This window comes from Mus caroli, chromosome 13 (genome assembly GCF_900094665.2).
Source record: "Mus caroli chromosome 13, CAROLI_EIJ_v1.1, whole genome shotgun sequence".
NCBI classification, from domain to species: Eukaryota; Metazoa; Chordata; class Mammalia; order Rodentia; family Muridae; genus Mus; species Mus caroli.
This window is the reverse complement of record NC_034582.1, coordinates 9,464,681-9,491,936: the sequence shown is the minus strand read 5'-3', so window position 1 is coordinate 9,491,936 and position 27,256 is coordinate 9,464,681. Positions and strand designations below refer to the sequence as shown.

The window sequence follows — 27,256 nt, the reverse complement described above, 5'->3', positions numbered from 1 at the left end:
CTTTCCTAGCAGCTTCTGAGATGATGGTGCCTGTGGGCATGTATGTAGCATGTGTGCATGCATGTATGTAGGTGTATATAAATGGGGGCAAGTGTGCATGTGTGTGAAGGCCAGAGATCAGCCTTTGGGTATTGGGCCTCAGGAGTCATCTATCTTGTGTTTTGAGAAAAGGTCTCTTGTTATCCTGGGGCTTGCCAGTTAGCCTAGGCTGGCAGGACAGTGACCCCACCCCCCCACCAGGGATCTGCCTGGCTCCACCTCCCGAGTAATGGGTTTATAAGTACACCATAGCATCCAGCTTTCTTATAAGGGTTTTGGGAATCTTACTCAAGTCCTTGTGCTTGTGTGGCAAGCACTTAGCCAGAGCAGCTCCACTTTTCAGCTCTTAAACTCCCTGGCATAACAATGGGCAATGTTTTGGTGGTGTGGACCCATTTACATTCCAGCCCATTTGGTTAATAGTAGTAAAAAAAGAGAATACCTTGCAGGTAGCCAATAGCCATTTAGTACTACTTGATAGCTGCTTGGTAGGAATGAATGGCTAGTACTATAAACCTAGCCAACTACTTGTGACTAGAGAGGTCATAGACCTAGAGGAGAACCCACTACTGCCACGTTCCAAACCAGTATAATTGCCAACTGCATTCTAAATGTTTGTCCTACAGGTAAGTGTTGCTCTCATCCCTCAGCCAAGAAGCTTCCCTCCCATCCCCCATCAGGAACCACCACTGTTCAAAATGCAGAGACCAACTAACCACAGAATGACCGGCCCCAGTTGGTTCATCTACAACAGAATCCTTTCCCCCAAGGTCAGGGAAGATCATAGAAGAAGGGATGAAAAGATTTTAAGATTCAGAGGAACAGGGATCCTGCTGTGAGGTCGTATCTTTTATATATGACGAGAAAGGTACATCCATGAACGCTCAACAATACAGTTGCATAAATAAAGCTTGTTCAATGGCAGCAGTAGATGATATGCCAGTAGGGATACAAGAGCTCTCACAAGGCCCCACACCTAGATGAAGAGCATCAGGAAATTAAGGGCTACACCGTGAGGGAGAATCAGTCTTCCTGACGGAGCTACCTCAAGTAGTCAGCTCTAGACACAGACATAGGAGCAACAGTAAATGAACTCAGCTGGCTGGATAGAATGATCTATCTATCATTTATCTATCTATTATCTACTTATCATCTATCTACCATTTTCTATTATAATATCTATCATCTATCTATCTATCTATCTATCTATCTATCTATCAACCATCTATCATCTATGTAACAATTACAAAGGAAAGGTCAAGAATTTGAAAGGAAGTTGGAGGAATTGGAGGGGGAGAGGGATTGATGTGATGTGAATTTGGTACTCATGTATGAAATTTCCTCCAAAATTTAAGTTACAAGAAGAAAACACTGTAGGAAAAGGAGAAAAAAAAAAAACCCTAAAAACCAGAGCCTCTGACCTCCTGGGATTTGCATCAGAGTGGGGGACAAATATTCCTTGGAAATTAGGAGAACAGATGCAGGACTGTCACATAGTGCCAGGAGAGCTTAGAAACAGATGTGAGCTGGTCAGAGAGGCCATATGATGGTGAGTGCAGTTACTGATCTTGAGTTGAGATCTGTAATTAAATAGCCCTGGCACAGAGAAGCAGAGGATGCCCACATCAGGTCAGGCAACCTGTGTCAGCAAGGAACACAGCCGGTGAGATGGCCCTGTGTAGTGGCAGTGTGGAGGAGCACATGGCTTAGAGGAGACTGGTGACAGAGCACTGTAGAGCAAGCAAACCATTGGAGCTCACGTCACGGCTCTGAAAAATCCTTGAAGTCCTGGAGTTGGGACAATAGCCTATGGTTAATTACCACAAGAAGGTCTGAAAATTCCATAGGTTAGCAAAATGTTGTCACTGAGCCACCCACGCTCTCAGCCAGGAGTGTGAAACCTGGCTTGACAGTAGCTCATCTACCACCATTATGGCTCTGCGCACAGGAAGGAAGGGAAGGTGCTCATCCCAGGAGATGGGACTGGAAGTCAGAGTGCTCATGGTTTGGGGAGTGATCCTACCACCCAGAGGCTGAGGATGTACCACTGTAAATAAACACTATCCAAGCCTCTTCCACAGCCCTGTTCTCAAACTCTCATTATTTCACCTCAGGCTCCTGCAGTCACTACAGAAACCCCCCCCCCCCCCACACACACACCTGTTGGTGTTCTCCCTCCCATGGCTCCTCAGTTGGGGTTGGGGTGCTGACAACTCCTGTTTTCCTCAGGCATGAAGCAGGAGCTCAGCATCAAAGACAAAATCTTTTGGACTTATGTGAGAGGGTCAGCAGGACACTGCTCTCTGATCACCCCAGGACTCTAGTGACAGAGCTGTGGGAGGGAACAGCAAAGGCCCTGGGGAACCCAGAGAAAGGAGCGAAGTCTGAGACAGACATCCCAGGTTGGAGGTGGGGGAGGCCTCTGCTGGGAGCAGAGAGAAAAAGGAGCATGCATGCAGCACCTGCTCTTCCTGCCAGGGTCAGTTCCCTGTCACCACAGGGCCTTATGGGATCTTGGTCTCTTGCTCCAAAGGACACTATAATTATGAGTTTTCCTGGAAGACCATCTTGTTCCTTCATTCCTGAGAATGCAAGTGAGAAGGCAAGAGCGGCTGAGGATGTTGTCTCAGCCACTCAGTGGAAGTCACATGCTGTGAATTGCTGTTTGCCCACAAATCCCAGAGCATAGTGTTTGTGTGGGGAAGCACCTGTGTATGCCAGAAACCTGTTCTCCAGCTGGTGATTGTTGTCAAACACACTCTTAAAGTGTCCTCCTAATAATGGGATTTAGTAATTTCATGGTAAGGACATCTAAGGAAGAGGCAAACATTGAACAAAGTACCAAAGGGGGGGGGGGGGAAGGGGGCAATAGCAGAAGGACCCACAGTTGGTAATCACAAAGCCCGATGTTTTATTGAAGTATTACACACATACAGAAAAGCACCCAAAAATGGACAGTTGGAGAACTTACACAAACTAAACACATCAGGATGACCTACAGCTAGATCCAGAGACAGAACATTCCAGAAGCCTTTTGTGTCCCCTCTCTGTGGCCCCTTTGAGAATAGCTACTGTCCCTCCTTCAATCCGCTTGCATTGACCTGCCAGGCCTGTGCTGTATGGAAATGGAACTGTAGCTTGGACTTGCCTGCTCTCCGTCCCTCAAGCCAGCAAGATTCACACCAAGCTGTGGACAGAGCTGAGAATCCACTGCACAAATTACCCTCATCTGTTTATTCCTTCAGCCTGGGCGTAAGGGGCTCCTTCTGGCTATGGTTACTGTAAGCAGTACTTCTCTGGACACTCTAGTGCGTTTCTTCTGATGATATGTACACATTTCTGTTGAGTACACACTCTGGCAGAGTTGTCTCCTCACACATATTCACATCCAAATGAGGAGACTTTGTGGGATCATGAGTTTACAAGGTTGATCACAAGACTCCGAGAATTAACAGAAATTCAGGAATAAGTCAGAAAGCTCAATGGGTCCAAGGAATAGAGTGGTGGGGGTGGGGGTGGGGGGATCTTCCCAGGACAGTTACTAGTGGACATGGCATCCACAGGAGAAGGTAAGGAAGATGTCTGGAAATGAGAGGCAGGAAAGCAGAGACAGTTTGGTAGGAGATTAAAGCACACTGTTCTCTTGACCTGATTTTGCTACTTCTGGTGCTGCCCCACTTCCTTGACTTTTATGGACTATGGTCTACTCTGTCGGTTGATGATGCCAACATGAGCCACAGAATAAAGAGATCTTCTTACAGCCCAACAAAACCAGAGTCTTAGCCTCTCATCTCATGCCCAGTAGTGAAACTAAGAACGGCTTCCACCAAAGCTGCAAGAGAGGGTAGCAAGGCACAAACCCATCTGAAAATGATAGTCACCTCCTTGGAGGCCATTTTGCACTCAGAACCATGGTGTCTGTGAAGTCATATACTCTCCACAGCATTATAGGCTGTCATCCAGCACATGTTGGTTTTCAAGGATAATGTGAGCTTTGCTTGGTTTCCTGCCCTGGCAGAAAAGCAAGAGCGGTAATTAACTGTCTGCAGTTTGCTGGTTTGAACAGCTTGGCACACAATGGCTTGCCCAGCAGCACACAGCAAGCCTCTTTGAGATCCAGAGGAGAGGCAATTTCCAAATATCTACACAACAAATGTTCTCACAGAGCCCTCAGCAACTGTGGTTACTGCCTCTATCTGGAGGGTATGGGGGTGCCTTAGATGGGGCCAACAGCCTTGTCTTGGAAAATCTCAAGGCTTACTGCTATCTGATCTTGGGGCACCTACATATCATCTAATACAAACTGCCACAGCCTAGGCTTGTGACACTTCTCTTGGCCAAGGTGGGAGAGGGGTGTACATCCAGTTAGTGTGAAAATGTGTTTGCTTCATTCCAAGCGTGCAGTTAGGACTGTTTATGAAGCTGCACGCTTGCAACAGGTGTCAGGGATTCAGGGAGGGCTTTAGGGATAGACTACCCACATATGGACGTCTTGGTGTTTACTTTCTATCTGCAGTTTTCAGCAAATGTCATTTCTCTATGCCTGGGATATTCCCTCTCTAAAACTAGACCTATACTTGGAGTATTTATTGTTAGGTTAAATATGTTGACGCCCATAAATCCTTAGGTCAGCGACCTGCACGGTGGCATCACTTTCAGGGATAACTGTGCCTAGACTCCAGAGGACCCAGTGTTGTCAGACTTCTTGCCTTACTAGAAACACCAAGGAGGAGCAAGCAGGGAGAGCGGGGCATTTGGATTGAGAAGATGGCCCAGGGGAGCTGTCTGGTGAGTATCTACAGTCAAGGCTGCTCCAGTGTCTACACCACAAATGTATTCTCAGAAGCATCTGCTTTGGAATGCTCAGTGATAAACAGATAGAGATATTAGTCATTTACAGGACCTAGCCATATGGCCCCTGAAGGCTCCTATGATAGAGATGCCAGAGGCGAAAGAGACCCCACCCTAACCTGTGTCTGGCTGACAAGCTCTCATCCGAGATTGAATTACTGTGCATGGGAGACACTTGTGCATGGTTTTGATTTCAATGAATTACCCACTGACATTTATTAACTGGATATATTTATGGTTGGGAATGTTTAAAATTTGTAGACCTTTAAGTCTACACTTTTATATGGCACATTTGTTATTTGGCTATAAAAATGTCTGTTTTCTCTGTGGATGGAAATAAGAAAAAAGAAAAAAAAAGGAAGAGGAAAGAGTGCTATGAAGGAAATATGATAAAACAAGATGAGCCCAGATCATGATTGGTTGGACAGAGATGGGGTGTTGTGGGAGGTGTGCCTCTACATGGGAGCATGCATGGTCTCTACTCGGAACTGTTACAGCAGGAAAGGGCCCGCTTCATCGCCACGGGGGTTAGAGAATGGTGCAGAAGAACTTCTTCTCCCGGAAGGGGTTTTCTGAGGCGGGCACTGGGATGATGAGGGGATCCTCCCGCACGTGGGCTTCACAGTAGGCCAGGAGGTCTGAGGCAGCCTGGGAGACCTGCGGGAACACAGCACAGGCGCTTGGTTAACGGCATTCACAGAGTGGGTCCAGGATGAGGTCCACAAGAAGAGTGGCCATGGACAGAGTCAGGCTGTAGAGTATGCATGATCAAACATGGCCAGGGGCTGGTAAGTGTGGATAGAACTGAGGTCATGGGTATGGAAGATGCTCCAAGGACCTGCTGCCCTAGAGTGCTAGGTCAGGATCCAGGGAGCTGAGGACATGCTAAGGGTGTGGCTCAGTAGTAGTGTTCTTGCCTAGTGTGGATCGGATTCCAGCATGTCCCACAATGAAACAGAGAGAATAGAACAGAGTAACCTCACAGTGACTCTGCAAAGCTCTTTCTATACGAATAGCACAGAAACTATTCCTGGCCAAGTCAGACTGATGGTATTTATAGGTGTTGATTTCTCTATAGTCCACTCGCATGACCAAACCAAGAGAGACAATCTGTCCCCTTCAGCAGACCCCCTATTCAAGTTTGCTTTATAAGCTGTCATCTTATAAAATCTATGCATCATTCTGTTTCTATACAACTATATGAGTATCTAATGTGCTTTTATATACTAACGTGTGCACATGCAGTGGAGGGAGCAAGTATGACACACATGTAGAAGTCTGAGAACAAAGTTTTGTGGAGTCTGTTCTGTTCTTCCAACCTTCAGGTAGGCTCCAGGGACCAAAATCAGGTCACTGGGCTTTCGTAGAATACATAGTCACCTGCTGAGTCATCTTTCTGGCTCAAGCCCATATCATGTAATGACAGGTAGCTGCTCCCTACGGACAGGCTTCTACTGCCCAGGAAGCCCTTTTGTTTTCCTTCCAGACCTTTCTTAATTGTGTAGTGAACATGCTCTGCCTGAGTCTAGAGAAAGAGCTGGGTATTCACAGAGAGGGAGATGGTGAGTCTTTTTGTGTGGTCAACCAACCAGAAGGTGTGGCCCAGATTTAGGGTGGGTCTCCCTCAAACCATCTACTCAAGACAATCCCTCACAGGTGTGCCTGGCTGCTTGGGTTTAAGTTGATTTCAGATGTAGTCAAATCACAAGTGAGGGAAGAATATTCTAAAGCCTCCACCCCAACACGCCACAAATGCCAGCTTTGGGGTTCTGCAAACTTCGATTACAGATTTTTCCACCCTAGACCTGCCTGCGTTGGTGGTAGCTAGACGCCAAGAGATGATGTGGGCAGATCCAATTTGGTGGGCTTTTTTCTTCCCCCAGATGAAATGACTCCAGGTCAAGTGGATGAGTTAAACCAAATGCTGGATTTGTTGCTAGTGTGGAATGAAGGAAGTAGTGTGCACTACCCTTTCTTTTTAGAAATAAATTCTTCCTTTCATAGTGTTCTGTAGGTATTCTGTCACTGTATCAAGAAAATAGTTAATACAGGTGGGAAAATGATGAGGGTGTGAAACAGCCCCAAATGGTCTCCTACAGGAGCTGCCCTGTAGTGAAGGAAAGAGGTGTGGATCCTCAGATTAAAGGGTGGTTCTAATATAGCTACCCTCATGGGTTCTGGCTTGGAGCATACTCCAGGGGTTGCTAGAGGGATTGCTGGGTGGACTTACTGCCTTCCCACACTGGTGGCTGTAGGGAGAGAGAGTCATGTTGGTGGAGGTGAGCGTGATTGCCAGCCAAGAAGCACTTGCCATTTACTTGGAAAGTTAGAGTAGGCATGCACATGCATGTCCTCTCTCCCTGTGACCACAGCTATGTTCCATTGCCCTTCCTGTGTGTCTCCTGATCTATGTGTACATTAGGGTCATCTCTGTACCCCACACTCCTATCCTTTGCCATGGTTAAACAGATGTCCTACAAACTTGGTTTTCCCTGGGGAATTCCCATCTCAATGTACAGTTAGTTAGATTTTAAAAGTTGACTATGAGCTGGGCATGGTGGCACACGCCTTTAATCCCAGCACTCGGGAGGCAGAGGCAGGCAGATTTCTTAGTTCGAGGCCAGCCTGATCTACAAAGTGAGTTCCAGGACAGCCAGGGCTATACAGAGAAACCCTGTCTCGAAAAACCGAAAAAAAAAAAAAAAAAAAAAAAGCTGACTATGCTATGGACCACAGATCAGATGAGTAAACTGAGCTTAGAGACATATAAGAACACCCTGAATGTCACCAATCAATAAGGTCTTTAACTTAAGGTATGGCGAGCTTCTTGTAGAAAATCTATCGGCAAGCTTAGGAGTGGAGGAGGCACAAAAAGCTGGAGGTCAGGGTTGGAGGTCCAACAACTCAGGAGGGAAGAGTTCAAATCAGCCCCTTTAGTCATTCTATACTTGCCAAAATTTATCCTATTTCATTTTTCTTGACCATGCTCTGCTAATTTGGAATTCTTATAGGACTTACCTTTTACCTCACACAGGAGAAGTTTACTGAGCATCTATCTACATTGTCAAGCTAATTGAGAAGATGCCAGGGAAAAACTAACACTAGAGCCAACTGAGAAGACTCAGGAGTAACAGAACCACCACAAACAGTAGCATGTGTTGAGGAGTCCCAGATATAGAGACAGAGGACTGGTCACAGGACTTGTGCACAATCCCATAGTTGGCAGCTGGCTTGTGAGTAATCAGAGCAGCTAGCTTTGTTTCCCCTTGACCAATTTACCTTGCTACATAATCAGCAGCATGCACTGTGTGTGTGCATGTGTGTGTATGTGTGTGTGTATGTGTGTGTGTGTGTATGATACTAGCTTAACTCTGATAACAACCCCAAGTTCAAATTTATCACCACAAGGCATCAGAGAGGGGGTTCAGAAGATGCTAGGACATGTGGGGCTGTGCCCAGTGGAAGATCCGCAAGATCTGAGCTCCTCTCTTATGCCTGCAACACCTGACAATAATGTTGGGTGTCTGACCTGCCCAGTTCTGAACAGGTTCTATCTAGAAATGTTCTTCTGCCTTGTCACAAAGGTGAGGCTATACTTGATGTCACCATGATCCTCCACCATGCTCCTTTTATGAGAACAGGTTATTCTAAGGTCGCCTCTTTTTCACCTGCATCCTCTCGGCTATAACTACAGTCCTGGGGGGCATCCCAGCAGACGGCAAAGAGGTAGTTGGTATGAGTGTGGAGTCAAATGTGTTGACCTGGGTTGGTTCCACATGATGCCAGTTTTCTAGATGTACTCAAAATTACCAACACGTGATGGTTGCATTTTGGAAGTCCCTTCAAAACTCACACTGAAAGTTAAAGGTCCTCACAAGTAGGTCATGTGATACCTCCCACCCCACTAGATTATAATGTTGCTGAAGGACAGGGCTCTGACAAGAAGGGTTTGGCCTGAGTTTTCTCCTGCCTTGCCTTTTAATGGCTTGTCTTCAACCACACTGTGACCCACTTTGGGGGCCCTGCTACCTACAGTCCCCTGCTCTTTCAGCCCCAGAGCTGTGAGCAACACTGTCCTTTCTTCTCTTCCCCCCTGCTCCCTTCCAATCGTTCTTTCCTTTCTCCTTCCTTCTCCCCCATCTTCACTTCTGTTTTCCAATCATAGAATTCTGATACAGGTATAGAGAACAGACAAAGAAGAAACCTGAGGTCAGAGATGTAGACCTAACAATCCCAGGAAGAAGGGGTGGTCCAAACATGGTCCCTTTGGTCATTCTACACTCCTGACAAATGATCTTATTTCATTTTTCTGACCATGCTCTGTTAATTCTGGATTCATGTAGGGCTTAAATTTTCTCAGATGAACACATTGTAAAGAATGGCCCACTTATGCCTAGCTGCACCTAATGGAGTATAAATCATTTTACATCAAAGTAATCAAGGAAATTTCCACCCCACCCAGACCCCCTCCATTCACATAATAGCATCCAAAGTCCACTTATTTCAGTATAAGCACAGCCCCTTGAATATCTGCTGGTGTTCACTATACTGTGATGAGAGAAGATAAACACAGGTAATGACTGTTTTCAGGCATGGAATACTAGACATGAAGGGTGTCATCATGGCTGTGATGGGTATAATTTACAACCACAGAGGAGATACACCTTTGGGTGTGTCGATGAGGATGTTTCCAGAGAGGTTTAGCTAAGCTGGGGAGACCCAGGCTGAAGGTGACTGAAATCCTCCCACGAACTGGAGTCCTGGACTGAGTGGAAGGAACACATGATCTGGGCACCAAAATTTGTCTCTCTGCTCCCTGGGTCTAACGTGATGTGACCAGTTGCCTCATGCTGCTGCCATGTGCTCTCATCACAACAGACTGTATTTCCCAACCACAAGCCCTTCTTTATGTTGTACTGTGGATAATTTTTTGTCCTAATGATGAGAAAATTAATATACTGGCCCACAGTGTTCCTTCCCAGCATTAATTAACCTAACTGCTGCCAGGGCTGAGTGTGGTTGTTTTGTTAATCAGGTTAGATTGATTTTTGTGGCTGGAGAGTTCCTTCCTGCCAGATGCCAAAACATCTGCTGCTTCCGAAACAAAACAGATAATCTCAAAGACAAAATTCTATCACGGTAGAAAACTGACAATGGCCTCCTTGCCAGTGCTTTCTTATCAAGAGTCGAGATCATGGACAAGAGCTGCCCTGAGCATCTCCACCTCCTACCTCAGCATCCAGCTGTTAGAATTATAAGGCAGCAGATGCTGAGAGAAATGGGTAGCCTGGGAACAACTGTGGAATTTTCCCATTGCATTTCAGAGTAAAAGAGGTGATTAAAACAGCCCAAGTTAGCACATAATGCTGTTAGTTGCGCTATAATTACCAGCTTCAATGATGGGAGAAAATGTTGCAATTACTATAGTCACATTCCATGACAAGACAGACTACATAATTACTACTCTCGCTGTGACACCCACTGCACTTATCTTGTACATCTGAAGTCAAGAGGGCATCTACTTCTCAACAGTCTGGGTCTATTGAACAATATAGAATCAATGAAGAGTATCTTTGGTTGGCTTTGCCTGTTCCTCCCTCCACCCCCAGAAAACAAAGCCATGACAGGGTTAAGAATATTGCCAGGCTGTAGTCAGCATGTAGCAATGGTATCTCCTTTAAGGTCAGGCCTGGTGTACACCCCAACAGAGGCTGCCATGTGCCCTTAGCCCCACAGGGATCCTCGGGGCATCCCAAGTATATGTCTTGCCTCCGAATCCTGTGCACTTTTCTTTCTAAACACTAACATAGCTGAGCCCAACACAACAGCTTTTAAGGACGATGCCCAGGCACTGTGCAGTTTGGCTTTCAGCAGATCCCAGAGCACTGCAGCTAATTTCTAGCTGTTGGGAAATGATCTGAATGGGAATGTGACTTCTACTGGACAGGAGGTCCTGTCCTGAGGGAGGGAGCATCCCCTGCCCCTAAAGAACATCTGGAGGAGGAGAAAGCCAGGTAGTGATAATGTGAATAGAACTTAGGGCCAGATGTCTCTAACAGTGGAAAAGCCATTGTCAACAACCATAACTGCTCTTCTTTCCTATCAAAATCTAGTTGCACACTGGGAAGCAGAAATGTGAAGGATAGGTTAATACCACCAAGTCCACTTCAGTGAGAACTGTTATTTACATGGCTACCACAGGACCCACAGTCCCAGCCGGAGTAGCCTACCATTGACCCACATGTATCCTGGATCCTCACTTAACCAAACCTTCCAATAGGCAGGCAGTCTTCATGATTTCTCAGTTTCCTACAAAGAAAGGGGTAACTCAAAACTAGGTAGGGTGGTGCACACCTGTGATTCCAGTCCTCAGGAGGCCGAGATAGGATGGCAAAGCACAAGGCTCTGTCTAAAAGGAAACAAGATGAAGCAACCAAACCCATCTTAGGCTTTGCCAACAGAGTATTTGCATAGCAAGGTGAACCATGAAGATCAGGGATAGATGCAGTAAAGACCCACCCTGGTCTTGGCACACACAGAGACACTCTACAGTGATAAGGTGCTTTAGTTTTCCTAGAGAAAAACAGTGAGTCTTGGCAGCTTCAGCAGGGACCAACACCCCATTCCCTCACTGGATGTAACACACGCCATTCAGCCTGATTTAGCCTCAGTGGCCACTGATACATCCTGTCCTGCTGGCAGGACACTCACCTCACAGATAGCTGGCCGGTCTAGCTTTCACTTTTGTAAGTGGCAATAGCTCCGGACTCTGAAGATGCTCTGACTCCTATACTACTTTATGGTAGCACAGAGAACATCCTACCCTGCTCGTTGGCTTAGTTAAAAGGCTGTTCTTCTTTTATCTGATCTTCATTCTAGAGTTGCTAACCACCCTTACCCGTGTCTTACCAAATACCGATTTTTGTCTTTTCTGATTTGTACTAAAAAAAACCTTGGGGTGAGGGGGGGTAGGGACAAAAATCACATTTTGTTCTTTCTAAAGATCCCCATCTGGTGGCATGGCACACAGCTCTTAAGAAGGTTCGAGGGAAAGTGTGGAGAAGTCACATGCTTGATCTTACAGGCTTGCTCAGGAAATGTCTGCAGCAGGTAGCCCATCCACACTGAGGAAACCAGTAGACACAATCCGAACCCAACTGATGCTTAAATTTTGAATATATTGTCAATTTTTATATAGACTATTTACCTAAAAATATGGCCGTGTTTTCTGTTAGGCTACCAGTGCTTGCGGTAACACAGAAGACAATGAAGACTATGGATAGCACACATGCAAATGACTGCTCAAAAGCCAGCCGCCAGGTTGGACAGCATCTGCTAAAGGCTTATTTGGCAGTGAGATTTCCTGTGGAAGGAGAGGAAAAGATGTCTTCCGTTTACTGAGCCTAACAGTTACTGCTGTCTTGGTGCCAGCATTCTACTTCCAAAGACCTTCATGTCTTGAAGGAAGCCCTCAGGGACATGATATCACCTTTGTAAAGAGGCAATTCTGGGGAAGAATCCCCCAATTGATAATCAATAATAACCACCACACATTCTGAAGACAATACAATTATTTCAATAGTGGGATAACTAGTTTGCCTGAGTGACGCCAGGAGAGTGGACATCATAGAGGCACAGTTCTGGCTGTGCCTGTGACTGTACTGTGGAGTAGTTAATCTAGTCACAGAATCAGAATTTGAATAGCCTATTAGGAGGTAGCAGAGCCTGGTTTAGGAAGTGAGTAGCTTTTGGTGACATAAGTGCATTAAGGACACATTTTGACCCTGGCCCTTCCAGGCTCTTTTTCCTACTCATTAACTTTGCAGGACATCATGTATTTTCAGTAATTAACTCTGGTTTTGGTAGCAATCACTTCTCTTTATTGATTGAGAGAACTTTCACTTATGGGATTTTGAAAGACGCAGTCAGAACTCCCACTGCAGTAGTGAGCTATGGATTTTGTGGGATCACATGAAAGGACTTTTCACGAATTCACATACTACAAACACAGACATACCTTCCAAGTGCCTTGATGGTTTCATTTGTTAAATCTAATCTTTGCTTTTTGAGACGACGGTCTTACCATGCAGCCAAGGTGGGAACATGGTGCTCCTCCAGTTTCAGCCTCCTGATTGTTGGGATTAGAGGTGTATCCCACCACACACAGTTTAAGTATTTGATCTGAGGCTGGAGGTATGCCTCAGTGGCTAAGAGCATTTCCTCTTTCTAGAGAGGACCCTGGTTTAGTTCTTAGTACCCATGCCAGTAGTTCACAACTACCTGTAACTCCAGCTCAAGGGATCCGATGCCCTCTTCTGACTTTTGAGGGTCTCTGTACACATATGATTCACACACATGCACTCAGGCAAACATACATAAATACACTTAAAATTAATCTTAAAACTTTTTATAATTCTGAAACAGAGTTTCTCTATGTATGCCTGGCTGCCCTGGAACTTGCTATGTAAACCAGGCTGGGCTGAAACTCACAGAGATCCTCCACCATGTCTAGCCAATCTTTAAATCTAATCCATGTTACAGACTGAATCACACCCCCCCCCATTCAAATGCAGAAACTATGAGGTGAGGGTGAGGCAGAGCTCTGGGGAGGTAATTGAGGCTAAATATATTCAAAAGGGAGGGGTTCTCATCTGGCAGGGCTGGCATCCTCATAGTGGAAGAAAACGACAGAGGACATGCTCTGTCTCACTTTGCAAATATAAGAGAAAAGCCACTTGGGGCCATGGTGAGGTGCCCATCTACCCTCAGGAAAAAGATCGCTCAACATGTGCATATACAAACACCACACACCACACACCCTACTGGTACCTGGATCTTTCACTCATAGCTAAACTACACACACACACACACACACACACACACACACACACACACAGAGAGAGAGAGAGAGAGAGAGAGAGAGACAGACAGACAGACAGACAGACAGACAGACAGAGACAGAGAGACAGAGTCAGAGAGACAGAGACAGAGAAGAGAAATGGTAAGAAATCTGTTGTTTAAGGTGCTGGAGAGCTAGCTCAGTGGTGAAAATACTTGCTTTGAAGTCTTGAGGACAGGAGTTGGGACCCAGGATTGAAGCACCCACATAGTAAGTCAGGCATCCTTGAAAACTATAGTAGCCCCAGCATTTAGCAGGGCAGAGTCAGGAGGACGGCTGGGATTTGCTGGCTATCCTGAATCCAAAGACAAATGTGGAAAGATACAGAGGAGGCTATTGTGCTGTGCTCCGTGGCCTCTGCGCTGCAGAGGTATGTACATTCACAGTGTCTACCACTTGCACACACACACATGTACACACACACACTCACACATGCACACATACATAAATGAGTAACATAAACCTTTAAAATACTTTGTTGTTCAAGCCACTCATTCTGTAGTCTGATGGCCTGAGCAGAGGGACCCAGTTTCTCTGCCATCATTTGGATGCATTAGTGAGTAGACACCTTTGTTTACCTCCCTGAGTGACAGAAACATTTACCAACAATGTTCTAACAAGTCTGCTAAGATCTTATCCCCACTTATCTAAGATGCCATCTGGACCATGGGATTCTGGGGATATCCTGTGTCTGATTTTGAGACTTCTTATTCTGTTCATTTGATCTGTCTATTGCTGAACAAAGTCAGAAATCCATATGCATTCTGACTTTTATATGCTTTCAGAGGTAGGAAACACCTGCATATTTTCCTCTCAAACATATTACTTTAAAAAAAAAAACTTCCTAGGCATTCTCACATTTTCCATCTAATCGAACTTTCGGATAATTTTAACTCTAAATGCAAAATAGAATTTCTCCTATAATGTATTAATTTAGAATATGTTTCAATGATGACTGCCTATTCTAGAACAAGGCATTCTGTCATTCAAATCTTCTTTTCTACCCTTTTAAGTATTTATTAAAAGTAATATAGGTTTTATCCATATATCGGCATTCTTGAGTCACGTTCCCTTGTTTAGTTGCCTGTACTGTGACAGAATGCCTGACACAGACAATCTAAAGAAGAAAGGTTTATTTTGGCTCCCAGCCAGAGGGCTCAGTCCGTGGTCACTCCATGTTGAGCTGAATGTGATGATGCAGGAAACTATGATGGGCAGATTTCTTCCTCTGGTAGTGGACAAGAATCCAGTGACCTACTTCTGCCCATGGGGACCTGCCTCTCTAATTTTCTACACCCTTCCAAAACAGGACCATCATATGATGACCAAGCATTCCTGACACAGCCTATGTGGTCATTGCCGATGAAGCTGGAACACGATATTCAGGGGGCAGTTTTAAAAGCTTCCTGTGTCGCCAATGCAGTGAGGTTTATCCTAGGTCTACAAGAATGTGTAACATCCCAATGGATCAATAAATATAATCAATAAACTTTTCAACAGGCTAAAATATTGTTTGGTCAGATCAATAAATATGGAAAAAAATTTGACAATACAGCATGCACACACACACAGAAAGCTTCCTGTGTATATCCCCATTCCTGCTGCCATGAAGTGTGTATGCTGTTAAGGGCACAGTTTCCATGACTACTGCTGTATAGGGTAGTCTCTTCTACGAGTGCACGTGTATGTAGTGATGCTCATATGTATCTGTGTTTGTGGCAGCCAAAAGATATTGTTCCTTTGGAGCATTCCATCATTTTCTTTTCAAACAGGGTCTCTCATTGGCCTAGAGCTTTCCAAGTATGATAGCCTGTCCTGCCAGTGGGCCGTAGGGACCCTTCTGTCTTGTCTCCTGTGGTGGAATTACAAGTACTCACTTACATGCATAGCTTTTTTAAAAAAAATTTATTTTCATATTTTTTTTTTTTTTTTTACTAACATGGGTTCTGGGGATTGAGCTTGGGTTCTGTGCTCATAAAGCAAGCAATTCACAAGCTGAGCTGTCTTCCATAATTTACCATTTTTACATCATCTTTGGTGAGAAACCCATTTATATGTCTTGCCTTTTGTATGTATGAGAAAGAGACTCATGTAGCCAAGGCTAGCCCTTAACCTACTATGTATCTGGTGGTAATATTGGTCTCCTGACCCTTCTGCTTCCACTTCCCAAGCCTAGGGTGTGTGGTACCCTGCCTTAGTTTTGCCTGTTTAAAAATGTGATTGTTTTCTAATGATTAGACTTTAAGAGTTCTTTGTGTATCCTGGATATGCCTTTTGTCAGATCTGTACTCTGTACACACCGTCTTCTCCTGCAGCTTGTCTGTGGTGTTTTGAGAGGCTTCAAGCCCTAATGAAGCATGGCTTATCAGGCTGTCTTGGGCTCTGCTAGTTGTATCAAAACAGTCAAATGCAAGGTCAATCAGACTTCTTTGTACATGATGCCCTAAGCTTACAGCTGTGTCTTCACATCTTTGCCTATGACTCACCTTGAGTTAATGTCTGTGTCTGCGATCCTTTGTTTTTTGTATGTAGATGTCAGCTATACCAATACTACTTGCTGAAAAGACCACCTCTGCTCTTTGTAAATGATCTGTCTCCTGTGTCTGTGAGGGTTCATTTCTTCATTCTGGTCTACTGAATTGTGTGTCTAGACTTTCACCAACATCCCCTTGTCTTGATTACTCTCACTGTATGAAAAGGCAGCAGTCTCCCTCCTCCACGACCCTGCCATAGCCTCTGCCCTAATTGATTGGCTATTCTGAGTCTTTTGTCTTTCTATATAAGCTTCAGAATCAGCCTGTCAATATCCACAAAATAACTTCCTGGGACTTTGACAGGGATTACAAAGAATCTACAGGTCAAGTTCGGAAGACATCTTAACAATAATATCTTCCCATCCATGAACATGGGACATCTCTCCTTTTATCCAGATATTAAAATTTTCTTTCATTTAAGTTTTATAGTTTTCTTCACATAGATCTTGTACATATCTGGTATATTTTTCTCACTTAAAAATATTTCTGTCACTTCCGGGATGTAAAATACATTGCTTTTAAAAATTAAAACAGAACCTAAATTGGATTTTCCACCCAACATTTACAAACATACACATTTGGAGTTTCTTTTACTATCCTTGTTTTTGTTTTTCAAATTTTTATATACTCTTTGTTGTTTTATAGTTTATGCATTATTTTTCACACCCTAGTAATTTTGAGGTATGCATTTTTATAGCGTTATTATGCTTAGATATGTTAATCAGCTTCAGAGATGACATTGTATTTACTGGTTAGCTTCTTATTAGGAAGCCAGCCATAGTGGACAGTTGCTACACATTCTCTTCCTTGGCCTTGGAACTCTTTCTCTGACTGCTTTCTTGTTGAGTTCCAGAGTGGGAAACATAGGACTTTAAATAGGATTTGAAAATGTTCTCCCTTTTACAGAATCCCTTGCAACTTGAGTACAAGCATGTGTCCTGGGTTCTATCTGTCAGACACACATGTTCCAGGCTCTGACTAGTGACCCAAGGAGGACGGCATGGTGAACTGGATCTGGGTCATTTCACCAGCCCTGGCTGCAGGAGGGAGTCCTGGGCACAGGGCGGCACCCTCCCTGGGCGGTGTATAGAGCAGACCCAGCAGTCACCAAGCAGAATCTCAGGCCCAGGCTCTACTCAACGATACTATGACCTCTCTCAAATTCCTTTATCCACAAAACTAAACACACCTGGATCTCTTGTGGTGAAATTCAATTATATAATGAAATGACTTTTCTAGGGAAAAGCAGGCCATGTATGTAGTCAGTTTAAGGATCTGCATAATTGAGGATATGTTTATGTCACCTTGGATATGGCAGGGGAGGAGATAACCTAGCAGACATTGTCTTTTCATGGGCTGCCACTGGAGCCTCAGGGATGCACCCAACCTGAGGCCTTCTTCCATGTGGTCAGGGGTAGTACCTAGATTCCAGACTTTTAGGTCTCTCAGCCCATCTGGAGTCCAGTGTTTTGGTCTGTGACTTGAGACCCTGGGGTACTGAGGTCCCAGAGCTGCTGTGAACCCTTGAGAACCCTTTGCCATGTGTAAAGAATGTGACCAAAATTAGCTCCACTGTCCCAAGTGGTTACTTCTGCCTGTAAGAGTTTTCTCCTTTATTTTTATTATGTGAAAGCTATTTAAATGCTTGGGTTTTTTGTTTGTTTGTTTGTTTTATTTTGGCTTTTGGGTCTTAATGGAGCCTACACTGACCCTGAACTCTTTGATTCTCCTGCTGCTATTTTCTGAATGCCTGGCTTTGAATGCCTGGCTTATTTTCATTTTGTTTGGGTGGTGTTAGGAAAGGGTTTTCTACTTCTGAGAGAGCAGGTTACCTCCCAGATGCCCATGTCTCAGTATCTGTCATTTCTACTATCAGCTGGATGTGGCAAGGTGCTGGGTCTCAGTATCTGTCATTTCTACTATCAGCTGGATGNGGCAAGGTGCTGGGTCTCAGTATCTGTCATTTCTACTATCAGCTGGATGCGGCAAGGTGCTGGGATGGGCAGACACTTCCTCTACCTAATGGAAACTCTTCACGCTTTGCCCTTAGGAGTCTTCCTTGTTCTCAGTTCGCTCTGCCAGGAACATCTCCGTGCAAATGGCTGGGTGCGTTCAGTCTTGGATTATGATCTCTGAACTTTACCTTTTACTGTGACTTTCATCCTAACCTCTCTGTCATTAATTGGATGTCTACAGTGAATTATAGTTATAGTTCCTTTGAATGGCTTTCTCTAGCCTTCTTGCTCTCCTCAAACTTTACTTAGTTTCTGTTTGTTTTATTCAGTAGCAAAGGGTGAACTTGGAGTTTCAAACTGGAAAATATTTTACCACTGCCCTAGCTCACAGCTTTTTTTTTTTTTTTTTTTTTTTGAGACAGGGTCTCATATAGCTGAGATTGTTCTTAAACTTCTATATGTGTGGCCCAGGCGGCTAGCTTTGAACTTGCGACCTTGTCTCAGCCTCTGAGTAGCTGGGCTTACTGGTATACCTGTGTTCTCTCTCCGACCTAAGGCTCCTCTTCTAGATTTGCTTGCTTTACTTTTCCTGAGATTATGAGGCATTTAAAGTCTCCGTTGCTTTTTTTAGGGAAAGTCTTCTCAAATGTGTGCTCCGTGAGCTTCTCTGTGCTCCAGTCTGCTTCTTCGGTTTTCTGGCAGAATGTTTACACAAGCCCATTTTTTTTTTCTTTTACTCTTTAAAAGAGCAGTTCCAACTCAAATCTGGTGTGCACTTAGGGACAGTTTAAGCAGTCTCCTTAGCCTCCTGCCCTGTCTACTGAGGAGTGCAGATCACTCTCTATGCAGCTGGGCTGGAAGGCTGCTCCTGAATTTAGCCTTTGGTGGAAGTGCTGGCAACCCATGGTTGATACGCTGCTTAAAATATATTCTCTGAAGGGGCACAATACTTTCTTCAAACAGCGGAGATCTTGGTTTTTTTGGCCATGCCCCATTTTGGAGTGAACACATGCCTCTGTGGTGGGCCAGACAGAGCATGCTGAGGCCTGAGGCAGAGTCAGCGCCACTGTCTGAACACAGTGACAATAGGTGTTCTCAGGGTAGAGAAGCAGAGTCCTCAGACGGCACATCCATGAGACTGACGACGGAGGTAGGCGTACAGACACATAGAAGGGAGTACTAAGGGATGAGCCCTTGAGAGAGCTGGTAATTCCTAACTATGACGGTGGGCTAATGGTCATGTTTCCAATGCTGTGGAACTCGTATTTCACATACTGCAGAGTTTTAGGTCACAGGAAAACTCGGCCTTTTATATTAGATTGAGCATGGGGCTTTTGCTCCTTGCTCCTGGCACCAAACTCCTAAACTCCAGGGTTCTCTTGAGTGGTAAGAGTCTCTGTGGTATGCTACTAAGATGGCTTCGGGAAGGTGGCATGTCACCAAAAAGACAGCTATGATTGGAAGTAGAGCTAGCCCTGCCCCTGACCTGCAGGGATGGAGGAAGGGCTGAAGGTTGAGTGACCAATGTGTTTAATAATCATGGCAATACATCAAGACCAGCTAATACACTAACCATGGGCTTAGGGGGCTTGGAGTGAACACATTCATGGGCTGGGAGCTGCCACTTTTACACAAGTTCTGAAGGCTGAGCACTGTGCTCCACAATTCATCTACCTGGGCATTTTGTCAGAAGGTTCCTGAGTTAACATCTTTATAATAAGCTGGTACAAATAAGTAAGCTATTTCCTGAGTTCTATGAATTGTTTTATGAGTGAGAGAGCCTGAGCTTAAGATGTCCCTGGGAACCTTTGAATTTGCAAGCAAGCCTGACAAAATGCAGGGAGACGTGGCACCTGGAGCTGTGACAAGTGTCCACAGGGGAATAGTCTTGCTGACCTGAGCCCTTAATCCATGTAGTCAGTGTCTATGCCATATGCCACAATCGTAGCAGTAACAGGGTAGTTTCATAAATGACTTTTAATACATAGCTTTAAGACAATTTCACCAAGAGTTTGACCTCCTCTTGACTTATTAGAGAGAAAATGACCGTCATTCACAAAATCAGTTCCAGAAATAATTCTAAATCCTATATGTGTGGCAGCAAATCACTCTATCATCTATTCTTGTCAGAACTCGGCCTGTTGGGCTCCTCAAGCCCAGAAGGGGAGGCACAGACCTGAGCAGCAGGCAGGGCAGGCTGCCCACCATAGCATTTGATCTGACCTGGAGATAAGATGGCCCAAGGATAACAATGAGTAAGGGACAGACCTCAGAAATATTCAGTGAGCAGAAGTATGTGCCCGTCTTGGGACCACTTTTCATAAAGACATTTGATATTGGTTCAAGCACTCTGTGTGTGTTTCTGTGTGCATGCGCCTTTTTCTCTGCTTGTGTTTCTGTATATTGCCTATACAGAATGAAACATTCATCCATTAAAGAGGATGAAGTGCTGATGACGGAGACATGGGTGAACTCCAAGGATGCTGTGCTAGGTAAACAATGGGTGGGCATCACCTGTTTCCACGTAGATGAGGTCTCTACTACAGTTATGGTCTCAGTGGCACCAGAATGGTGGTTCTAGGGCTGGAGGCAGGGGAGAATGTGGATACAGTTCTGGTTGGGAAGATGTAGTTCTTGGAAATCAAAGATGGTAGCTAATGACTCTGCAAACACCACTGAGTCTGAAATTTATTTAAATGTGGTTTAATGGGAAATTATGTGTTCCATGTATTTTTACCACAACAAACCTGTGCAAGGTTATGCATGCCTGTCACCCTCACATTTGGGAGACGGAGGCAGGAGGATCAGGTGATTAAAGTCATCCTTGTTAACACACCCAGTTCTAAGCCAACCTGGGCTACCTTACCTCTAAAACAGCAACAACAATAGCAGCTGCAGCAACAGCAACAAGAAGAAGGCAGCTAAAATTCAAGAATAAAGCATGTGTGCAAATGTAAAGCTGGTGATTCAGGCAGCCCTCTCCTCAGACAGCTGGAGACTATCCCCTTCCTGAGGACTCTGCACTGTTTCGGAACTCCACAGGCCAGTTTCTGGCCCACTCCACGATGTCCTGACATCACCCAAGCTAGAATTAGCTCCTTCCTCCACAGGGCCGCTGCTACAGCAGCACTAACGCCTCTGGCATGATTTATGGTTCTCCTCCCATTAGAGTCTACGTGTACCCAAAAGACTCCATGGGGACACACAGTCTCTGGAACTCCATCTATGGCTGGAAAGGATCTGTTGCCACAGAACATCTCCCCCTGGGCTGGCAGCCATCCTAACATATGCTCACTGACCCCTAGCTCTCTGGCATGGTGCATGGCTGGCCTCCTGTTTCTCTCTGTCTAGTGCTCCAAGCTTCCTTCCCACACTCTATTTGCTTTCTTAATGTGTTCCCCTCTCCCACCACCTCAGCTCTCTGCCCAGCTCACAGCTGCAGCCACCTCTCTGTCCCTGACAACCAGATCTACAGCTACAGGCCATTCACCTCAAATGCTTGCCATTCGCTGCGGCTCTGTGATCTGTGCCTGTGAGCACAGCGTCCTCTCCCCAGCAGTTCAGCAGGTGGCTTTTTCCAAATCCAGTTGCTGGCCTGAGGCCAGCTCACATCTCTGCTCACTATGGTGGAGACATCTGCTCACACTGAAGCCACAGCCTTGCTGTGCAGTGCCTTGCTCAGCGATGTTCTCATCGTGTCCTCCCCTGGCAGAAGTTTCCTGTCTTTGCACAGCTGGGCAGTGTCTGACTGCAGCACACCTTCAGTCTCGGGAACCCCTTGATTCCAATTGTTCTCTGGGTGCTGACCCTACTCCCTTCTCTGGCTTGTATTCCAAGGACTGAGATCTGATTGGTTATTTGTGGTTGGCAGTTTCTTTAACACATACCTGAGGCAAACAACTCACTGTTTGGGGGCACAGCACATCACGGTGGCGGCAACTGGCAGAGCAAAGCCCCTTGCCTTGTGGCCGTGACCCAGAAGAGAAGAGATGAAAGTGGACATAGTGGTGTGTGCTTACAATGGCAGCACTTGGGCAGGGTGAGGCAGGAAGCTTCCTGTGAGTTCAAGGTCAACCCCAGCTATGAGAGTGAATTCAAAGCCACTGTAGGCTGCATAGTGAGACTACGTCTGAAAAAACCTAAAACAAACCAGCCACAAAAAGAAGAGACCAGTGGACCACTAAGATGGATTGTCAGGTAAAGATGCTTGAGGTGCAAGCCTGACCCTGAGCTGGAGCCCCAGAATCCATGTGAAAGGTGGGAGAGAACTGACTACACAAAGTTGTCCTCTGAATTACACACACACACACACACACACACACACACACACACACTGATAATGATAATTAAAATTCTAAAAAAGAATAGACCAGTGTTCCAAAACCTCCAGTGAGTTAAAACCTCCCAGTAGGCCCTGCCTCAGCTCCTAACCCTTCCAGTAACACTACACTAAGGTCCAAACCTTCAACGCTGGGCCTTTGGGGGACATGAGATTCAGACGACAGCATTGCTGGTGTCGGCACATATAAGATGCTTGTGTACAAATGACAGCTCTGTTTATACCAACGTGCACAGCCCCACACTCCTTCCTTGTCCTGTATACTTGTACATCTAGTTCTGTGTACGTCTCCTGTCCCCCAGGATAACACATGCCATGAGCCACAGGGGAAAGAGTCACCCTGCTTGCAAGGGGAGAGCTGGGGCTGCTAAGCCACACTTTACTGCAGTGGCTCTCAGTCTTCCTAATGCTGCGACCGTTTAATATATGTTCTTCATGTTTTGGTAATCACAAACCATAAAACTATTTTAGTTGCAACTTTATAATTATATTTTTGCTACTGTTATTAATTGTAGTATAAATATTTTTGGAGATAGAGGTTTGCCAAGGGCTAAAGACTCACAGGTTGAAAAATCCCTGCTTTGTGGGAGGGGAAGCCTTGAAGGCTTTGGGAATTTGAATCCCAATGTGATGATGGCTTATGTCATTGTGACTTGACTGGGTTTGGGAATCACCCAGGAGATACACATCTGGGAATTTCCAGAGAGGTTTAACTGATAAACCAGTGTACCAGCCTACAGACTGGGCTCCTGGGCTTAATAAAAAGGACAAAATAGGCTGAATACTAGCATCCACCCTTTTGCTTCCAGACTGGATGCCACGTGACCCACCACCTCATGCCCCGGCCAGCTGGAGTCTCTCTCAGGCCATATCTCTCCACTGGGATGATTGTACCTTCAAACTCTGAGCCAGAAGAATCTCTTCCTCCTCTGAGCTGCTTTCATCGGGCATGCTGTTATAGCACGGAGAACAGTAATGCATACACCAGATTCTTGAGCAAAACCCTTGGATTTGGTCCTTGAAGACCACAGGCCCAGTGGACTCCAGTTCCCTGGCATCATTCCTGGTGTGTGTGTGTGTGTGTGTGTGGGGGTGTCCTAACCTTAGCATAGCCCTAAACCAGCTGCATCTCAGAGCCACATACTGCCAAGTCTTCAACCTAACTTGTCTCTGTGTTCATCAGTCTACATGGCATCTGTGGAAAACAAGGCTCCATCTTCCTGCAGTAGGAAGGGACCTCAAACGCCCATGGTGGTGGCAGGCACCTCCCTGCAGGGAGCATTTAATACACAAGCTTGATTCAATGTGTCAGCCCCAGCTGTGCCTGTCCAAAAACCTGTTGTTGTCTAACCTCTATCACTGTACCAGGGAGACACACTGTGCTTGATCTTAGGGTCCAGCTCTCCATCCTTTATTGTATGTCTACAGTTACATCCAGCTGACAGCAAGGACAGTCTATTTTCTGGTGCCTTCTCATGGAATTCACACACACACTGTGTGTACTGCATCGTGGAAGCCCCTGGGCAGGTTGAGAGCTCTGGAACAAGCACACAGCCACGGAGACTGTTCCTCTCTTGGGGGATTGAGCCTCACAAGGCCACCCTGGAACCGGGAGGAACATAGTGAGCGAGTTTACCTTCACCCTGTCCATGCAGGCTTCCATCTTCAGCTGCTCCACGGCTTTCCTGGCCTGGGAGATGCTGGTGGTGCTGTTATTAGACATGGCTTCCTTCATTCCCGAGCTCCCTGCAAATAACCACAGGGTAAGTAAGGACTGGGGTACTGCTGTCCCAGGGGAATGTGGGCCCCATCACACTCCTCCCACCCCACCCCCGCCACCTGAAGCTTCTCAATCCACACCCAGATTTGCTCTTTTAGAAAGAGGAAGGAATTCTCCTTGCTTCCACCCACATCTACACCACTCTGTGAAGTCATTACAGTGCTAACTGTCCCCCAAGGGAGACTCTGTTACCCTTGCAAGGAGAAAGCTTGAGGGATACTAGCAGTGATCACCGTGTGGGGCTGGAGTCAGCCAAACACAAATGTAAAGGACAGTGGCTTCCTAGGTACAGAGTGAGGCAGGGGCCAAGGTTCTGAGCACTAAGTGCCCACTAGCCTTGGGGAGAGAGTACGGGGAGCGCTGAGGGTCTGCAGCACTATGCAGTGGCATTTGCTATGTGCATTTGTTTTTTTTAAGAAAAGGCTTTCTTATATGCCAGCAAGATTTTGCTGACAGGACCCTGATATAGTTATCTCTTATGAGGCTATGCCAGTGCCTGGCAAATACAGAAGTGGATGCTCACAGTCAGCTATTGAATGGAACACAGGGCTCCTAAAGAAGGAACTAGAGAAAATACCGAAGGAGCTAAAGGGGTCTGCAACCCTATAGGAGGATCAACCATAGGAACTAACCAGTACCCCCAGAACTGTGTCTCTAGCTGCATATGTAGCAGAGGGTGGCCTAGTTGGCCATCAATGGGAGGAGAGGCCCTTGGTCTTATGAACATCATATGCCCCAGTACAGGGGAATGCCAGGGCCAGGAAGTGGGAGTGGGTGGGTTGGGGATCAGGGCAGGGGGAGGGTAGAGGGGACTTTCGGGATAGCATTTAAAATGTAAATGAAGAAAGTATCTAATAAAAAGAAAAAGAAAAAAAAAGGCTTTCTTGGTATTCGTTAGATCAGCTGCTCAAATCAGTGTTTGGCAACTGTGGGTTCATATCTTGCTTGGAAACTTTTGCCCAGCAAAAAGAAGAGTCACAAGTAACTGGGAGTTGTAATTCCAGGAACCCCCACCCAGCCATCCCCAGCCTTGGTTTCATCAGCTCCTCCAGGACCAAGGAACCCCTGTGTGTGTGTGTGTGTGGGGGGGAATCCATACTTTGCCTAGAGGGCAAAGAGGGGCTGACAGTGCAGTGGGCAAGCCATTCTACAGGGCTGGAAGTGTGGAAGGAAACAGCCTTAGCCAAGTAGAGCTAGAGACAGAAGAGCTTTTGAAGGCGGACCAAGGGGGGGCTTCAGGGTTGTCCTGCTCCAAAACTTAGCCACAGGTCTTTTAGGTTCCACCTGAATGACACCGCTGCCTTTCTGAACCCACTGGCTGCCTCTACAAGTCCTGTGTGAGTGTCTAAGAAGAAATGGGCTAGAGACAAACAGGGGTGGGACATGAGCTTTTTTTGGAGAGATGGTATGTCTCCCGACACAGGACAAAGTAAGATTCCCACTGCAGTCTAGCTTGGTGAACCAATGTTTATTGGGCTTTCTTACAGATCATGAGTGAGGGGTTGCTTACTGGATCTCTGATGACCTCAGAAGAGCCATATCACTGAACAATTCCATGCCAACATGGATGGAGACTTGCCCACAAATGCAGATAGCCTTCTTCCCCCATCAATCTTCCACTCCTAACTACTCTAGTACCTCGGAGACCCGCCAGCTGGGGCAGAATTACACTCAGCCTCAGGAGGGAGTGGATGAAGCTCAGGTATGGTCTAATGACCATCTCCTCTCCTTCCCCTCCTCCCGTGAGGACATCACAGTCCTGAGTAGATGCTGCTGCTTGGATGAAGAAGGCAACGGCTGTTCCCACAACAGGGGCGGTGACAAACAGACATCCGTGCTGGCTCCAGAGGACACTAGTGGGTACTGGCCTCCAGCAAGGTGAGTTGGAAGGAAACCTGAGTCAATCGTTCAGGGCCACCCTGGGGCCTTGATGTCAGGCTCCTTGGGCACACGGGCACATTTAGACTGACGGGTCATTTAGGGACCTCTGGCAGGCTGCATTGGTGGTTCCTAACTCAGCAAGTGCCAACTTAGGATGGGAGGCAGGGTGAGGCAGTTTCATTCCAGTGCTGTTGAATGACCTGACTCAGGACAAGGAAAGGAGTTTCAGAATGGTGGGTGTCATCAGACCTTCCACCTGCCTTGGCTAAGAGTGTCCCTAAGTCTGCTATGGGGGAAGAGGGGGACTAGGACTGGCATTGATGGTGTGAGGAACTTCTGCCACCACAGGACCCTGTTCCCTGAGTCTCACTTTTCTCTGCTCTGCGGATATCCATTCTTACCTGCTGAGAGGTGGTACAGGGGCAGGTCCAGTCAGGGGACACTGCAGCAGCAGAAGTTGGCTGTTGGAAGAGAAGCTGACTCAGGGTCCTGCTGTGGGGTTCCCCTGAAAAGACAGATGTACATTGTCCTCTTGGTCTTCACGGCCTCCCCCAGTTGTCCTGCCCAAGCTCAGTGGCTTTGCCTGGAACCCTAGGGACTCTCGTGCCAGTCTTGGGGGATGGCAATGAACTGAAGGATGAAGAGACACCCCAAGGTGACATGAAGCAGACTGGGACACAGCCTCAAGACAAGGGCACCTTGAGCTTTGCCCAGCAACTCCACTTTGAGCACAGCCTGTGTGCCCAGCTGCCCTACCTTTTCTTTTGCCAATCTAGAGTGCCAACCTAGCATGCCAAGCAGAAAGACTTTGCAGGGATTTTTTTTTATTATAATGACTGACAGCTATCAATGGTACAGATGAATATAGGTTTTACTGTGGTATCTCCATATATCACGTTTTTTCTTACTCTGTGTGTGTGTGTGTGTGTGTGAGAGAGAGAGAGAGAGAGAGAGAGAGAGAGAGAGAGAGAGAGAGAG

At 46.1% G+C, this 27,256-nt stretch overlaps 1 protein-coding gene across 2 annotated transcripts in view; it reads right to left on the bottom strand.

The window, feature by feature from the left end:
- Positions 1 to 2,924: 2,924 nt before the first annotated feature.
- Gng4 (G protein subunit gamma 4) overlaps positions 2,925 to 27,256 on the bottom strand; it is a 43,238-nt gene continuing 18,906 nt past the window's right edge. The window contains exons 2-4 of one of the 2 annotated variants that reach the window (XM_021180707.1): positions 26,680 to 26,783; positions 24,254 to 24,363; positions 2,925 to 5,547 (exon numbers count right to left, since the gene is read on the bottom strand). In XM_021180707.1, coding sequence (XP_021036366.1) covers positions 5,419 to 5,547; positions 24,254 to 24,352 — 228 coding nt within the window. In that variant the 5' untranslated portion in view covers positions 24,353 to 24,363; positions 26,680 to 26,783 and the 3' untranslated portion in view covers positions 2,925 to 5,418. The remainder of the gene's footprint in view (positions 5,548 to 24,253; positions 24,364 to 26,679; positions 26,784 to 27,256) is intronic. The other variant, XM_021180709.2, reaches the window with a different exon arrangement.